The 18,228-nt window shown below is 42.5% G+C and overlaps 1 protein-coding gene across 3 annotated transcripts in view; it reads left to right on the top strand.

Annotated features, from left to right (window-relative positions):
• Window positions 1-17,966, top strand: part of LOC311241244 (cytosolic phospholipase A2 gamma-like) — a 75,167-nt gene extending 57,201 nt beyond the window's left edge. For all 3 annotated transcript variants that reach the window (XM_084330003.1, XM_084330004.1, XM_084330002.1), the window contains 3 exons: window positions 5,611-5,782; window positions 15,565-15,733; window positions 17,479-17,966. In XM_084330003.1, coding sequence (XP_084186129.1) covers window positions 5,611-5,782; window positions 15,565-15,733; window positions 17,479-17,488 — 351 coding nt within the window. In that variant the 3' untranslated portion in view covers window positions 17,489-17,966. The remainder of the gene's footprint in view (window positions 1-5,610; window positions 5,783-15,564; window positions 15,734-17,478) is intronic.
• Window positions 17,967-18,228: the final 262 nt, after the last annotated feature.

Below are 18,228 nucleotides of genomic sequence, written 5' to 3'. Positions count from 1 at the left end.
TGAAACACAGATGAGTGCATGCGATAGCAACTGAACATTTTGAAAAATTAAATATAGAGCTGATAGTGATAACAACTGAACATTTTATAAGATTAAAGATAGAGCTGATAGCGGCTCTAGTTGAGGCACAGGGGTGCGTCCTCCCGGGACGTTCTACACTCTGGTCATGACTCCAAGACAGCCGAAGACAGGGAGACAGGAGGCGGCGCAGAAACAAATTAGTGGGGGGGCATAAAATGTTCTCGGGGGGGCACAATGGTTTTTCAACACAGGTGCCCTTTTATACGCTTTCAGCTGGGACAACGGCGCTGTGGCTTGCTTGGCGCTGCCCACGGTGCTGAACTAAACAGCAGAGAGGCAATTGAAAAATCGAATTTCTCTCTATCTTAAGAACATTCACTTATACAAAAACAGACTGAACGGATATATATAACAGACCTGCTGGGGCAGCGGACTGAGAGCAGGGGACACAAACAGGCTGGATAAGATGGTCAGGAAGGCCAGTAGCGTGGTTGGGGTGGAGCTGGACTCTAGCGAGGGTGGCGGAGAGGAGGAACCTTGCTAAGCTCCAGGCCATCAGGGAAAACCCCTCCCACCCACTATACACAGACTTGGCTGACAGGAGGAGCATGTTATAGGCTCACACTACCTAAATGCAGCACTGAACGGCACAGGAAGTCCTTCATTCCGACAGCCATCAGACTATACAATGCATCACTGTGACTCACTGCATCACTGAGCACAGAGTGACAGTTACCATCTTCCTGGACTCTTACTTTTTAAACAGCACTGTGCAATATTACACCTACTGTAGACTTCAGTATATTTTTACTGTATTCATTTACTCTATCTTTTATTCTATTTTTATTCTATTTCATTTTATTCTATTCTTAGGCCATTTGTTTTGTTATTCTTGTGACTTGTTCTGTCTAAATGTTTAATGTTGAGTGATTTGCAGTGTCAAATTTCCCTCAGGATAATACATTTCTATTATATTCTATTCTATATCTTTGAAAAGTCTCCATTTATTCAACACTTCTGAATTCACTGACAAACTGAACTGAACTGACAAAAATAAGGTGCATAAAAAAGCAAACAAAATTCCTCCACAGGCTACTCACCATCATTAGTAGAGCAGCAAGCGGCGTTTGGGGACAGAGTGAAATCTTCTTAAAACACTGCCCCTCCACTCATTCCTGAACTTTTTTGTTAAGTCCTTCTCAAATGCCAACTGAATTCAATTGGCCTTGCGTCGATGAAGCATACTAAGGCGATGTTCTGTAAAGACGTTCTTGAGGGTAGAAAACGAATTATCACAGAGTGCCGTGCTAGCCAGTAGTGTTGTTGTTGACATCAGTGCCCACTAGGGCTGTCCCCGACTAAGAATTTGGATAGTTAACTTTGATTGAATTTTTATTTATTTTTTTGCCAGGGTGGGCACAGCTGACTCAGTGGGCGGGCCCGGCCCCCTAATGCCCGCCCATGGCGCCGGGTCTGATCCTCCCAGTCATCACGGGACGTCGAACATTCCGGTCCCCCCCCTTTCATGCATTCATGATGGAACATAATACCTATGATATAAATTAGATTTTGGAATAATAGAGTGTACAGGCAAGAAACGGCAATGTATATAGTGGAATTGACGTATAGGGTTATAACTCAGCATTTCATGAATTACCCTAGACCGCTCTAAAACCATACTTATATTCACCACGGTATAACACAGGAATGTATGGATGAAAAAATAAATAGAAAATTACATATTGAACGATAGATAGGTGATGTCAAATGGGCCATAGTATTGTATCCATAGCTATAATATAGAATATAGTTATAGCTCTACAAACAAGGTGACGCACTCCTATCGTTTAAAGCGCGGCCTAGCTACAGCGGGCCCCAACTAATAGCTGGCGCCGAAGGAGTTAAGGGCTTTATTTGGGAGGAATAATGGTGATTGCGTTCATCTCTACAGACATCCTTGGAATTAAATAATCATAATAATAATAAATACAATATTTGTATGATAAAACATTATGTTTTACATTTACAGTCATGCCTCAACGACGCATCATGATGTCTGAAAATAAATAATAGCACTGCAAATGACGGTGAATACATAAATAAAAACGAAACCTCTCATAACCGCTCATAAAAAAACCAACCATGAACCCCACCGTCATAGGCAACTATCGTCCTGTCTCTCTTCTCTCCTTCCTTTCTAAAACACGGTGCTGTATCCAACCAACTCACTAATTATCTCTTACAGGATGACTTCCTAGACCCTAATCAGTCAGGCTTCAGGACTGACTGGTCACTCCACAGAAACAGCCCTCATTGCGGTCACAAGTTTCAAGTTCAAGTTTCAAGTTTCTTTAATAGTTGTCATACAGAAGTACAGAATACTTTTGTACAAAATGCTTCTTACTGTTGCGCTCCAGAGACTGTGCAAGACAAGATAAGTATGAAATAAACATAGTAAAATTAGAAGTAAAAAAAAGAGGTCACAGTGTTCAGTTTAGACATATGTACAATGTTCGATGCAGAATAGACGTAGTTACCATACAATATACAATACTGTGCAGTGTACTAATATACAATACTATATAGTGCAAGGCAGAAATGGAGAAATGGGACGAGGTGCAATTTAGGTACAATTCACAGTAGGTGTACGAGTTGTAGTGCAAATCCTTTATCAATAAATATAAAGTGTAAGTGTGTTTGTGTGATCTAAAGTGTCGAGAGTGGGTGCTGCAGTGTGTTGTTTGTTTGAGTGAGTGTGTGCGTGTGGGTGTGTGTGCTGTGTGCATTTGATGGTTGTTGCATAGTGATTATTGTTCGTTTAGCGATTATTGTTCGTTTAGCAGCCTGATGGCCTGGGGATAGAAGCTTCTTCTGAGTCTTTCTGTGCTCGCCTTAAGACTCCGGTATCGCTTGCCTGACCGCAGCAGTTCAAAGAGGCAGTTGTTCGGGTGGCTCGAGTCCTTAATAATTCTCTTAGCCTTCCCCTTGCACCGCTTGTTGTAAATGTTCTGGAGGGTGGGAAGCCCCCCTCCAATTGTGCGTTCGGCTGAACGTGTCACTCTTTGTAGTCTGCTACGGTCTTGTGCAGTGCTATTCCCAAACCAGGAGGTGATGTTGCCGGTCAGGATGCTCTCTATTGTACATGAGTAGAAGTTCCTAAGGATCTTCTGACTGACTTGGAACTTCCTTAGGCGCCTGAGGAAGTAGAGGCGTTGTCGTGCCTTCTTCACAACACTGTCAATGTGTGTGGTCCATGTCAAGTCCTCGGATATGTGGGCTCCGAGGTACTTGAAACTGTTCACTCTCTCAACCGGTGCCCCGTCGATGCTGAGGGGGCTGTAGTCCTGGCACTTCACCTCGCGTCCCTTGCAGGAATGGGAGTGGCTGGCTCTGCGCTGACATCATACCTCAATGGCCGCTCCTACAAAGTGACATCTCCGTCTGGATGACGACCAACCACCTCAAACTGAACCTAAGCAAAACAGAATTGCTTCACCTGCCAGCCAAATCCTCCCGCCTGACCGACCATTCCATCCCGCATGCCCGACCGCCAAGAACCTTGGTGTTGTCCTTGATGACCAGTTGAACTTCTCTGCTCACATTGCAGCGACAACCAGAACCTGCAGATTCCTCCTGAGCAACGTCAGAAGGATCCGCCCCTTCCTGACAAAAGAAGCCCAATCAACAGTCATCTCCCACCTCAACTACTGCAACGCACTGCTTGCTGGGCTTCCGACCACTGCCACCAAGCCTCTTCAACTCATTCAGAATGCAGCGGCCCGCCTGATCTCAAACCTACCGAAGTCAGCCCATGTCACCCCACTTCTCAGGGACCTGCACTGGCTCCCCATTGCCGCACAAATCCGCTTCAAGGCCCTCGACATGGCATATCGTGCAGCGAAGGGAACGGCTCCCGCCTACCTCCAGTCAATGGTCTCAAACGACACACCCTCAAGACCCCTCCGCTCTGCATCTTCTGGCCGCCTCAGACCTACTCCTATCCGAGCTTCGGGAGGGTCATCAAGGAGAAGTCGCCTATTCTCGGTCCTTGGCCCAAAATGGTGGAACGAACTTCCCACCACAGTTAGGACAGCCGAAACCTGTCCAATCTTTCGCCGTCGACTAAAGACGCACTTCTTCAATCATTATCTGAAATAAAATGTAAACCTAATCACGTGGACATAGCTATAGTGGAATAGACAGTGAGGCATAAATTGTAAAGTACTTTGGATAAAAGCGCTATATAAATGGAGTCCATTTACCGTTCTTGTCACAACTTCAGTCAGTCTTTAATATGTTCTTTGTTTGCTGTTATTAACTCTCCTGTCATTTCAGACCTAGACACTCTCCTGCATCAGCTGCTGATCACATTCACTTGGCCTGCTCCACTCACACATAGCCGTTTTCTCTCTGTTCATGTCTGTTTTGTTCTTGTTTTAGTTTTTCGGTGTCTATTCTAGTGTTTTAGCAAATATTTTAATGTTTCTTTTTTCCCACATGTATTATTTCTTGTATTTTCCACTGATGTTTAAAAGATGCTGTGAAGCACTCTGTGCACTCATGCTGAGAAGGGCGCTATAGAAATAAAGTTTTACTTACTTACTTACTTACCTGCCCATCATTAGCTAATCAGCCCCTTCAGTACTTAGACCTGTTCATTTCCCTTGCTCCCTGCCAGATTGTCTAAGTCTCTTACCTATAGCTATCCAGAGTTTTGCTATTCTGATTCATACTGCCTGTTTCTGCTATTGACCCTCCTTGTTTGGATTTTGGATTTTGAACTTCTCCTCCTGCCTGCCTGCCCCCTTATTAGATTTGTTTGCCACATGGACTGATATTCTGGTATTTATCCCTGCTTACTCTTTTAAAGATTTATTTTTTGGCGTTTTATCGCTTTATTACTACTGGGCAGTCCAGTAGGGAGAGACAGAGGAGAAACGGGAGACAGAGTGGGGGGAAGACATTCGGGAAATAACGACGGATTCGGGAATCGTGTCGCGGCTGAGCGCGCTATGTGGTTCGCCACTGGGGCGCCCGATCCCTGCTTACTCTTTACATGGACTGATATTCTGGTATTGACCCGTGCTTACTATTTACACTGTTCCTGCCTGCTCCTACTGGATTTGTTTGCTACATGGAATGATATACTGGTATTGACCCCTGCATTACCCATTACACTGTTTCTGCCTCTCACATCTGAACTGTCACCATGTCGTTGCTGTTGGGTTCTTGTCTGCCATACTGTGGGCCATTACAATTCTTATAATTTCCTTCCACTGAAGTAGAGTTTTTAGAGATACGAGAGCTCCATATGGCTCGGGAGATAGAGCAGTCGTGGTAATCGCAAGGTTCCCGGTTAGATTCCCACTCCTCCCGGGCAGCGTGTCGAAGTGTCCTTGAGCAAGACACTTAACCCCTAATTGCTCCTGATGTGCAGGTTGGCACCTTGCATGGTTGCCTCCGCCGTCGGTGTGTGAATGTGTGACTGAAATGTGAGGAACAAATTGTAAAGCGCTTTGGATAAAAGCGCTATATAAATGCAGCCATTTATCATATGAATCTTGAACTTCCTCCTCTCCTCCCTCTCAGACCCTGACCCTGGCCAGAGACTATGCAGCCCGGCTGAAGAAGCCTTTCCCAGAGATAGACGATAAGGTCCTAGAGGAGAAAGACTGGCCAAAGGACTGCTATGTGTTTGAGGGAAGAGAGAACACGCCTACCATCGTCTTCATGCCGCTCTTCAATCAAAAGAACTGCAGAGGTCTGTAAACTCTCACTCACTCTTTCTTTATCTGTCTCTCTCTCTCTCTCTTGCTCTCTTGCTCTCTTTCTCCCTCTCTCTCTCTCGGGTAGGGGTGTAACAATGCATCGATGCATCGCAGTTTGTTTTCCATGGACTTTACTGTGGTCCAAAACTTCTTTGCATCAGTGCCACACGTTGTAAGTTTCTCCTTGAAGTGAGACATTTTGGCTGTCCTGATGGCCTGGGTACCTTTGTTCCTGCATTGCCTGAAGGCAAGCCAATCAGCTGGAGACTTAGAGGTACAAGCTTTTCGTCAGAGTGTTCTTTCGACGTACAAGCTCAGCGAAGTCATAAGAAAACCAGGGGCTAAGGCGATTCTTGGTCCGGTATCGTTTCAGAGGGGCCTGTTTATCAATGATAAGGCCAAAAGTGTTCTTAAAGTAAGACCAAGCATCGTTAAGGGAGGTGGAATAAGTTGAGTCTCTCCCAGTCTGCAGCAGCAGTGTCATTGAGAAAGGCCTGCATGTCAAGCTTCTTCACACAGAGCTTGGTCACGAGTACTGGGGGGCATTTGACTGAGAGGCCAGAACGAACACAGGCAATGGCGCAATGATTGGCCAGGCTATCGCTGAAGTCTCTGATTGATGAGTCTCTGTGCTATTTTATTCTAGATTTTCTCTCAGACAGAGAACAAGTGGTTAAAGTAGGTAATTTGTTCTCTAGTTCCAGGACCTTGAACACCGGGGCCCCCCTGGGCTGTGTTCTCTCTCCTCTGCTCTACTGTCTATACACTAATGACTGTGCCTCCCACTCTGATTCTGTCCGATTTTTTAAATATGCGGATGACACAACAGTAGTGGGACTAATTAAGAACGGGGATGAATCGGCCTATAGAGCTGAAGTCGATAGCTTTGCTGTATGGTGCAAGGAGAACGACCTGCTTTTGAACATCTCTAAGACAAAGGAAATTATAGTTGACTTCCGGTGCAGGGAGTACATGTATGGCTGTACATAAACGGCCAGCAGGTGGAGAGGGTGGACAGTTTCAAATTCCTCGACATCACCATATGTGATAATTTAAAATGGGAAGTTAACACCAGCCTCATAATTAGCAAAGCCCACCAGAGGCTCCACTCCCTGCGCCAGCTTAAAAGGTTTGGTGTGTCCAGGGAGGCGATGCTCAGTTTTTATAGAGCCACTGTAGAGAGTGTCCTTACCTTCTCAATGACTGTGGTACGTGTGGTATAATATATCCTCATGTAAATATATCCCCCTCCCCTGTGTTCACTTTACCTGTGCCCCCCCCCCCTCTCTGTGGAATAATCACCCCCCTCCCCTGTGTCCCCAAACCTGTACCCCCTCCCCCCCATCTGACCTATCAAATGGGACCACACACCCCCTTTGTTGAACTATAAAGGGCTCTTCCCGACCACAATCCAGGGTTCTTACCTGGGTAATTTCAGCTGATCACCTGGGGCGAGAGCCTCAGCCATTCTCTCTATGCTTCTATCTGTTTGGTTAATAAACCTTGTTATTATCCAAGCCTCGGTTGACTGAGACATTCTTCATCAGGATATCCACAAATATCCCACAATTGGCGTCTACGAACTTGTGACGGACTTTTTGCGTCCTCCCGGCGTGCTGTATCATTCAACTATACAGAGAAAAGTGAGTATAATAGGATGGTCGACTAAATGTATGGAAGGAATTAAAATCTTCCCGCTTTTCTCTGTGCCAGGTGAATATTACAGAATGTTGTCCAATATTGAGATCATGGCTGAGTAAGAATAATGTGCATTAATATATCTGATCTGTATTGAGAATCGTACCGGGGAAACGCGTGTACCTGGGTCCTTATCTGGACAGATGTTCTGAGAGGATGGGTTGTTGTGCTATTCCCGGATTTGGCTGTTGCCAAACCGAAAGTTAGGGCACAAAATAAGGGTGTTGGTTTGCTACCCCTAGTCTAGCTGATGCAGACTAAAAATATAGGCAACAAAGGAAGATACGTGAGCTTATTATGATGTGATATCCTTGGAAAACGCTACTCTATTGGAACCTATTAATTACCAGAGTAGCGTCATAATATTCATTGTTTCAAGCCCACAATCTCTTCCATTTCCTGAAAACGATGTATTTGGATTGAATTCCAATTGATTATACAGATAGCGGGAAGATGACCAGCGCGCTCGGGAGTACGTGAATGTACATTTAACGAGTCGCAGGTCGAAGGGACCGTGAGTGTGATTAAAAGGTATATATAATCTAATATATCGCTATTAAATTTCGAAGTTCAGGATTCGGTCGTTATGACTTTAATAACGATGTATAGATATATCAAGGGATAAATGCCTTGTCGCAGCAGATGCTGGCCGACTAAACGAACAAGCGATCCAATACAGTCAGACATACACACACGTTAACTTATATGTATTATTGTTTGTTTGTCTGTTTAAGTCTCGTTTGTATGTGCACAAGTATTATAGGACCCATCGCGTTGCTTTATTGAGTCAAGAACCGGCTACGGATAGCGCGACGAGCATTGAGAGACTAGTTACCGTTATAAAAAGAATAACATTGAAGTGCAGTTCACGGGAACAAATTAGGATAGTAATTTCCGGATTCCGCAGAACACCGGCCCACGGGAACGGCCATTTGGAGAAGTATAGTTTTATCGTTTCAGTTTGTTTACGTTTCACATATGCACAGGCGCGTTCATTCGGTAACAAAACGCTGGTATAGGAATTCCAGGCTATTGAGAGCTCGTTGGAAAAATACTGTATGAATTGCAAAGCGTTATTTCCGAGGCGAATGAGAACGCACGAACGTCGCATGGAGCGATGACGTCACGCTATGCGCGCCGTGAAGTGATTATTTTATATTAAACTATCCATAAGCGAACGTAAAGTGTAATGTACCCAAGGCCAATGGTGCGTGAAATCCACGTGTAGTATATGTTTTATTTGTATATGTATGTGCGCGCTGCTATTGGAAAATGTTGAGTTGAGGTGGCGAGATGCGGGTTGCTGACGACACGTAACGGATCCAACCCAACACAACAGCTGTCCCCGGTGAGTATAAAAATCAGAAATATAGATGCATTGATTGATTGAAAACTTTATTAACAGATTGCAGAATGGGTACAATACAGCACAGCTCAATACACAATTGTTAAGGGGATGCAGACCAGAAAGAGACTTTAGTCTTGTTTACATCAGGGTCCCCCATTTTCAATACCAGATTTGTTTACATCAGGGTCCCCCATTTTCTGTTTATCAGGACATATTATGACATACATGACATACAGATAGTCAGTACTGCTACATCTGTACATTTATGACATACCAGATTTGCAAATTCAGTACTGTTTGTGGTACACAACTATCATCTCAGTTACAGTAGTAACTTGAGTGTTTATGTTGCTTTAATTTACACATTATAAGTCACATAAAGCTAATTACAATGTCTGTTTCAGAATTATAATACATCTGTGGGCGTACCGGTCATACTGACCATGGGAGCTAAACAAACACTTCCGGTTCCCAATATATGGCAGTACAGGAATTGTAGTCCACATAAACAGCGTTAGATTAGACTTTATAAGCTTTCAATGTTGAAAACTTGGAACACAAACAACATAGATCATGTTTAAAAGTAAGATTTTTAGGTTATATTCACTTGAGTTAATGTGTTTATCTAAAGAACCAATGAAAGATAACTAGCCCTTTCCATTGTAAGACATTTTAAACATGATTCAAAATGTGTGGGTCCACATTCATGTGTACATATGCGATATGATTGATAAATGATAACACTATCATTTATCCTAGAACGGGATGGATGAGATCTAGCTAATGTTTGTTGAGCACACAGACAGTAGAAAAGAGTGGAAAATTAACATGTGTTTGTATTTACAGATCTGGCTCTGAGGCGAGATGCAAAACAGTGAATGACTACACCCAAATTGTATCACAAAAGACAGAAAATCCAACAATTTGCATGTCAACCGAGAGACAGTGCAGAGCTGAGAGACAATCGATTGACCATTTGGAACAAATCTGCATCCAAATACCCACATGTAAATTTCTTCAGAGTGGGCACTTGGGAGACAAAACAATGCAAATGCCTAGAGAGGACTCTAACCACACCTAGAGACGACGATAGCAGACACCATTGGATGGGCACTTGAAACCCACAGGGTATGCCTACACTCTGACCACAGACTTGGTGGACCAACAGAGAACCACTTAAGTAACATGAATTAGACACCGGTGATGAATTTGCAGTTATGAAAATCTACCTAACTCCCATACTAACAATAACTAACCAGTCGTTTTCATCATCTCTTTTCAAAAGACACATGAATCAGAGAAGTGCCCGAGATGAAAGAGTAATGATGAAAACAACTACTTACAATCCCCTCCTTCTATTCTCTGTTCATAACCAATAACATGCATGACTTTCCTTAGACTATTCTTTTAACAACTAATACTCTCCATGATTGCAAAATTATCAACCACCAAAATTGCAGCACAATTATCTAAATGTACAAGATATCAACAACATTGATCATTTAGCTGACACTTTTATCCAAAGCGACTCACAGGTTCTGTACGACAGGACATCAGGCAAGGCACACCTCTATCAGCTGAGTAACAATGGTCATCAAAGTGTTGAGTGCTACAGTGTAGATTAGTTTATTAGGACAAATGCATGACAGTAAGGTTAGTTAAAACGTAGATGACAAAACAAATGATTGTTTTTCATGCAAAATTAACTGGCTACCTAGATTTTATGTTTTTTCCCCATGCTATGATGAGCCACACTGAGATGTGAAGAACGCCAGAGAAGTCGTGGCGAGGTAAGTATCCTGAGGTACAGCCAACGCATCCTGAGGTAAGATCAAATTAAAATTTGACATCACAGACTATGAAGAAAAATAGCTATTTTATCTGATTCAAGATTTGGCCATTCATTTACTAATTTTATTTAAAGCCTAATGATAAGATTGTAGTGAATGTGACCTTCTTGACGTAAGGAATCACTGCTAATGCAATTGGTTTGCATTTCCTATTGTCAATTAAGTGATTTTATTTACAATGAATTGAATTAATCCCAAAATGATTTTCCACTTTAGCAGAAAGGCGTTGAATCATTTATGTGAGGAGTTTTCTAAGGCAGTGTTTATCACCCTCAGATCACGAATTGGTGAGAGGACAGGACGAGTGAGACGACGCGCGACCTGAACCACGAAGCTGCGGACACAACCAATGACGATTCGGACAATAAGAAGAGATCTAAAGACGATAAAGGGCGAGAATGTCTCCTTCACTATCGCAGCAAGCGGGCAGCCAGAGAGACGGTACAGGATTACTAATGCTTTCACCAGCCAAGAAATAGGCCTGTCGCAGTACACCTACCCCATCGCCAAGCTGATGGATAAATATGTGCACCTGCGTCAACTACCTATCCCGCTCATAGACGGTGCCACCCCGACCCTGCTGATAGGCTCCGACCATGCAGACCTCATAGTCCCGATAGACCGGGTCCACACAGGGACCAGAGGCTGTCCTGCAGCAGTCGAGACCCGCCTAGGATGGACATTACAAGGCCCCTCGCTAAGTCTCTTAACCGAACAGCAGCCACTAGCTGCCTCCACTCCAGAGTGACAGAAGAAGACACCACCCTCCTACAGCATGTCGAGAGGCTATGGACACTAGAGACAATGCCCTTTAAGAACGAAAAGAAAGACATTCGTTCCAAAGAAGACATTTACGCCATAGCACTCCTCGAGCAAGGGACAAAGAGAGTCAAAGTCAACGGAGTGATGAGATACGCAACTCCACTCTTGAGGCGAGAGGGTATGCCCACCTTCCACGCCCCAAAAGAAGCGACGGAGCGGTATCTATTGAACACAGAGCGGCACCTAGCCAGAGACCCCGCTCAAGAGACTGTGTACCGCGCTGAGATTGACAAGCTAATCACAGCGGGACACATAAAGAAAATTGACAACCAGAGGCGACGACAACAACCGTGGGAGAACCATCCAACCCAGCCCACAGACATCCCCAAGAAAGTGGAGCAGAGGACCACGAAGGAGACTGACCAAGGAGACACTGACGAAGAGGAGATCAACCTTTGACGGCCTCCACCCCGGCACTGCAGACCAAACCCATCACCTGCAGATGAGAACCAAGTCCCCGACCATCAAGGTGGATTCCCATGACAAGATTGTCATCCGTGTGAGAGAAAGCGTCCTACTGACTAGCCACTACACCGGCGGGCCCTCGCCCTCCATCAAGTGGTACCGCAATGACGAGAAGAGGACAGCGAAACCAGCACAACACATTCAAAAACGGCCGCCCCCTCGCCCCTCTAGTACCGCGATGACGAGGAACGGGGGGGACCAACCACCACATTCAAAAACGCCCTGACCACCATGTCTCTGGGCCTGATGGGAGCCAAGCGTGAGCACAGTGGCGGATGTGTGGTGGTGATGGAGAACAACATAGGCTGCAGGAAAAGACCACTATAGTTGACTGCTACCGGTGACCCTTGACAAGGTACACAGGGAGCGGACGGCGACCTCCTGTAGGCCCCCTCTGAATGAACGACGACCAGTGAATGTTCCCGACTGCATCGTCAAGAAGAGACATCATCAGAGACCTGTAGACCAAGAGACTTCTGAACACACATTGTCCACATTGTTATGTATGTATTTAATTTTTACTGTGTTACTGTTTGGCCCTGCCACACAACAGACCGAGAACAGATGATCAACACGACACAGCAACTGTCAGATTCACAAACAAGAACTGTTTCACAGAGTTCATATGTATCTGGAAAATTACTGACTAGGAATATGATGAAATACAATCAGTAAGATTGCATTAACCAATTTTATAATGACAATGAGAAATGATCACAGAGTCACATTACAAAATGGTATTGTTAAACAGGGCAGAACCAGTTGGATTGTTCCAAGACACCAAGCTTGTGTTCAACATTGATAGTATGCACCACAGAACAATGCATAACGATTATCATAATCACCTTTTATATTAACCACTAGGTTAACGGTTTTCAATTTTATTTTGACACATTAGCCACTAAGGTAATGTCTATTGTATGTATTTATTTAATTTTTATGTGTTACTGTTTGGCCCTGCCACACGACCGACAGAGAACACCTTGTCAACAACGACGCAACATCATTCAGATTAATACCTTCACAAGAAGGAAACTTTTCACACAATTGTATGTATCTGCAAAACGATGAACTAGGGATGTGATGAAAAGAAATCAATGAGAAAGCATTAACAATGGTTAGTAATAATTAGCTAAAATGTATTGCTGAAGGAAGAAGTGACCACATGATCACATTACATCACATTTGAATTACTTAGGTTACAAAATTGTATTGTCAGACAAGAAAGAATCAGTTGTTTTATTCTCTCATAGACGGTTGTTAAAATGTTTTTGTACACATTAGCCTAATTATGCACACAATTTTGTTTTTTCACCCTGTGCAATCTGACCACACAGACACAGTTTATTACGATGCCTGTATGCACAACGATCACATTAGCCTCCCCAGAGTCACGACATAAACGACTGAAGGTATGCCAAGATATTTGCACAGCGATAGCTTCTAATGATTATGTTAATTGTTGTTTGATATCAGAGATGAGGACCACTCATTGATATAGGTATTTTGAGCGATTAATAAAAGAAAAGGGTGATATCTAGTCCCACATCTCTGATATCAAAATAACACAGACCGCAGTCCAGTCGATCATGTCATGAATCATGTATGTAAATAATTCTATTAATCATGTATGTAAATAATTCTATTTTTAAACTATTATCCCCACTTTTACCTGTTCCAAACAATCCTGGTATATTATACATTAATCTCACCCACATTATAAGAAAGAAAAGTGAGTATTGTGGTATAATATATCCTCATGTAAATATATCCCCCTCCCCTGTGTTCACTTTACCTGTGCCCCCCCCCCCTCTCTGTGGAATAATCACCCCCCTCCCCTGTGTCCCCAAACCTGTACCCCCTCCCCCCCATCTGACCTATCAAATGGGACCACACACCCCCTTTGTTGAACTATAAAGGGCTCTTCCCGACCACAATCCAGGGTTCTTACCTGGGTAATTTCAGCTGATCACCTGGGGCGAGAGCCTCAGCCATTCTCTCTATGCTTCTATCTGTTTGGTTAATAAACCTTGTTATTATCCAAGCCTCGGTTGACTGAGACATTCTTCATCAGGATATCCACAAATATCCCACATACGGAAACACCACCGTCCATGATAGGGGACATTTAGAACGAACTGTACGCACAGTGTCAAAAATCATCGGCTGTGAGCTCCCCTCTGTGGCCTCCATTTATGCCACACAAATCCGGCGGAAAGGGGAAAAGGTGATCAGGGACCCTTCTCACCCTGCTTACGACCTCTTTAACCCCCTTCCCTCTGGCAGAAGACTCCAAAGTCTCAGGTGCAGGACATCCCGTTTTAAAAACAGCACATATCCCGAGGCTGTCCGTTACCTGAACTCGAGTACAAATGTACAGGCACTTTGCACAACAAGGGCTAGCACCAGCCAACATGCACTTTAAGGCAATATGCACTTTAAAACTGGAACACTGAGCAATTTAATTTATTTTAGGTACTGTAGCATTTTTTCTTTTTAATTGTTTGTGTAAAACTCTTTATTGTGGGGATTGTACTCTTGTGTTTTTATATTGTATTCTTGTGTTTTTATATTGTACTCTTGTGTTTTTATATTGTATTCTTGTGTTTTTATATTGTATGTTTTTAACATTGTCTGTACTGTACGTGGCACCAAGACAAATCCCAATCAACAGTGTTGAAATGGCAATAAAGTTTCTTTCCATCCATCCATCCATCCATCCATCCATCCATCCATCCATCCATCCATCCATCCATCCATCCATCCATCCATCCATCCATCCATCCATCCATCCATCCATCCATCCATCCATCCATCCATCCATCCATCCATCCATCCATCCATCCATCCATCCATCCATCCATCCATCCATCCATCCATCCATCCATCCATCCATCCATCCATCCATCCATCCATCCATCCATCTATCTAAGATCCCAGAATGGTAGCTAGAAGGATTGTCTGTGTCGATCAGTGTAGATGATGAGGGAGATCTAGGATTGTGTCAGTGGCTTCAGTTATGAGTTAAGTGAGGTTTAAAGCATCAAATTGATGAATGACAGCAGGAGGGGGGTTAAGCATATTCCAGTTCAATCACCCAAGAGGATGAATTCAGAAGAGATGAATGGGACCAGAATCTGATAGCAGGCTTGACCGAGTGCACATTGGTAGGCCCGGAAGATTGAGCCAGAGTGTGCAGCAGGATGATGAACCGCAACGTCCAGAAGGCAAATGGAGATCCACTGAGAAGGCCCATGACGCAGGGCTGGGGCTAGCTGCTGGTAGCTAGCTGCTGCAGGGCTGGTGGGTAGCTGCTGGTAGCTAGCTGTGTGCAGGGCTGTTGGTCCACCAATCCACAATGAAAAATCCTTACTTGAATGAATGGCAGGGTGAAGGATAAAATACTTGTTCTAAAAAAAAGTCCAAACTATCTTAAAAGCTAATAAAAACACAAAAAAACTAACTAAATATGAACAAACACTGGACAGAGACAATTCCCTTGCTGCCATCTTGGATATCCCAGCATGCAGTGTGCATGGAATCTGTCTTGGATTAATTGACTATATAATGTGACCCTGGGTTTCCCCTTTAGATGCAGAAGAGGTGAGTCAGAAGAAAGAGGACTACTCAACCTTCCAGCTGCCTTATACTGCGGAGAAGATCGACTCCCTGCTACAGATCGCTAAGACCAACATGGAGAACAATAAGGATGTGATCCTGAGAGAGATCCAGAAGGCTGTTCAACACAGAGAGAAGAAGAGGTAGTTTGTTTAGTTGAATGAATGATTGAATGAATGAATGAATTAATGATTTTAGTTCTGTCTTTTTTTTTTTACAAAGCACTTCCAAAAAAACTAAAAACTAAAATGACCGAAAAGGTGTACGCTGAAGCCGAGGCTTATAATTGCCTACCCTTTTTACATTACATTACACTATTTACATTACATTACACTATTTACACAAAACAATAAAATACAAAAAAGAAACATAATTCAGTATATCATTTAGCAAAGGTTACACATATTTCGTAGTTTTATGTACAAAACTTATACTAATGTATTTGTTTTATTTCTTGTTTAATAAATACTTTTTATTTTTTTTATATATATATATGTTTTTCTTTTTTCTTTTTCCCTTTGTCACTATTTGAACACAGCTATGTTATAGATTAAATATAACTAGGATAATAATGAGGTTTTATATTTATGTTCATGAAGAGGACAGTATGCACACACTTGAATCATTTGTGGTAAACAAGAAGACTGGTTAATAAGTACAAACAGTCATAGGCTACAGTAAAAGTACAAATAATACTAAATACAAGTCATTAAAAAAGTCTATAAAAAACTCATTCAAACATATAACCACAGATCTTCATTCTACCATCTAAAAGCAATTAGTGCTGAATACGTGATGTTTCCATGGGATGGATGAAGGTGTGGAGGTAGGAAGATGAATGGGTGGATAAATGAATGTGCACAGGCATGGAAGATGGATGAATTATTCAATCAATCAATAATTTACTATTTTTGTTTATAATTGACAGAGCCCAAGCTCTGCCTTTTTTTCTTGTATAAACATCCTTCCTGGCTAATGTGGCTGATTGAATCTAGACTACCTAAAAACTGTCCATCTCACAATGCAAAGCATCTGTCATCCTCTTTGGCTGTTAGCAAGCATTGGCACTAACATGTTCTACCAAACATTGATTAGAGCTGCTATGTCAGCTATCAATGTTACTGCCAATGCTAATTAGTGTTATAATCAAAGGTGGTATTTGATTAACAGTAGCTAGCATTAGCTGTAACATTTGGAACATTTAGCTCTAATCATTAGCTCCTTTTGGTAGCAAATATTTGTTCTAATGCTAGCTAACAGAGAGCTAAAGGGTATGTGTTAACCCTTTCACTACCACTATACCAAAGGCTTAACCCTTTCACTGTGACAATACAGTAGATTAACCCTTTCACTGCCACACGGCACAAATGGTTAACCCTTTCACAACCACACTACAGAAGGTTAACCCTTTCACTACCACACTACAGAAGGTTAACCCTTTCACTACCACAGTACAGACGGTTAACGTCTGTAGTAAAGGTTTAACATTATGTAGTGAAAGGGTTAAAGATGCCATGAAATGAGGCCGTGAAGTGGGCATTTTATCACTATATATGGGACATGCTGACAACAGATGTTGTTGACTATAGGTACACAATATGACCATGGAAATGGAAGGTGAAAAAGGCATTTTTAAAGGTCTTTAAATGCTTTGCATTGTGAGGTATATTAGTAGGACTGAGTAACATCATTAATGGGGGCAGCCATACATAATACAGTCCCTAGTTCTCTTTTATTATTATTCTATATTTGTATGGATGTGTGGCCTATGCACAGTATGTATGATAAAATATATGAATGGATGGATGAATGGAAGAGTTAATGAATTATGAATTACATTATCAAACTAACTCGTAATTTTTTTCTTTCTTCCACTATTCCCCTATAGTGCAGAGTGATATCTGAATATAATTACCTACAGTATGCCAGCACAAGTGAAACCACAGTCAGAATATTCAGACTGGCTGCTGTAGGTGCAGTACCCAGAAATAGACACTAGAGGTCTCCCTCACTGGTATCCTCTAGTCTAGATCACATTGGTCAACTCACTTCCAATGGCTAGATCACAATTAGTATTATTATAGTAAAACTTTTCTGTCCATCAAAACGGGTACAAATCGGAGACGGGACACATCATCAGCCCTGTCAAGCGGATACCCCTCGTCTGAAAATGATTAAGAACAGATGTAGACGAACACACACAACGGATCAATGACGCTAAGTGTTCATACATGGGTTTTAGTAAATACAGCATATGTAGGGTGTGGAAGTGCTGAGTAACAGTAGGTACTTCCTCGTTGTATTCGTGTCGTTGTGTGAAAACCTTGTATTTCCAACATTATAAATAACATTTCCAACATTATAAATAAATAAAAAATAAATGACCATGACATTCGTCTCTGTGGAATACATTGAGTTGATACTGTACATGTTATACTACCTGACTGATTGAAGCACATTTACACTTATACACATCATATAAAATGTTTTATTGATTACATATGTTTTTCTAATGGTGGTGACGACTTACATTTCATTTTCATTTTCAAATACATCCATGAATGTCTCTAAAATAAAATGTCATGGATTTATTTGGTTTTTAAAACACTTAGGTTGTCACCACCATTTGAACAGCTAT

Source organism: Notolepis coatsorum (assembly GCF_963971535.1).
Source record: "Notolepis coatsorum genome assembly, chromosome: 14".
Taxonomy (NCBI): Eukaryota; Metazoa; Chordata; class Actinopteri; order Aulopiformes; family Paralepididae; genus Notolepis; species Notolepis coatsorum.
Note: the sequence above shows the minus strand (reverse complement) of the source record. Positions and strands in the feature narration are given on the sequence as shown.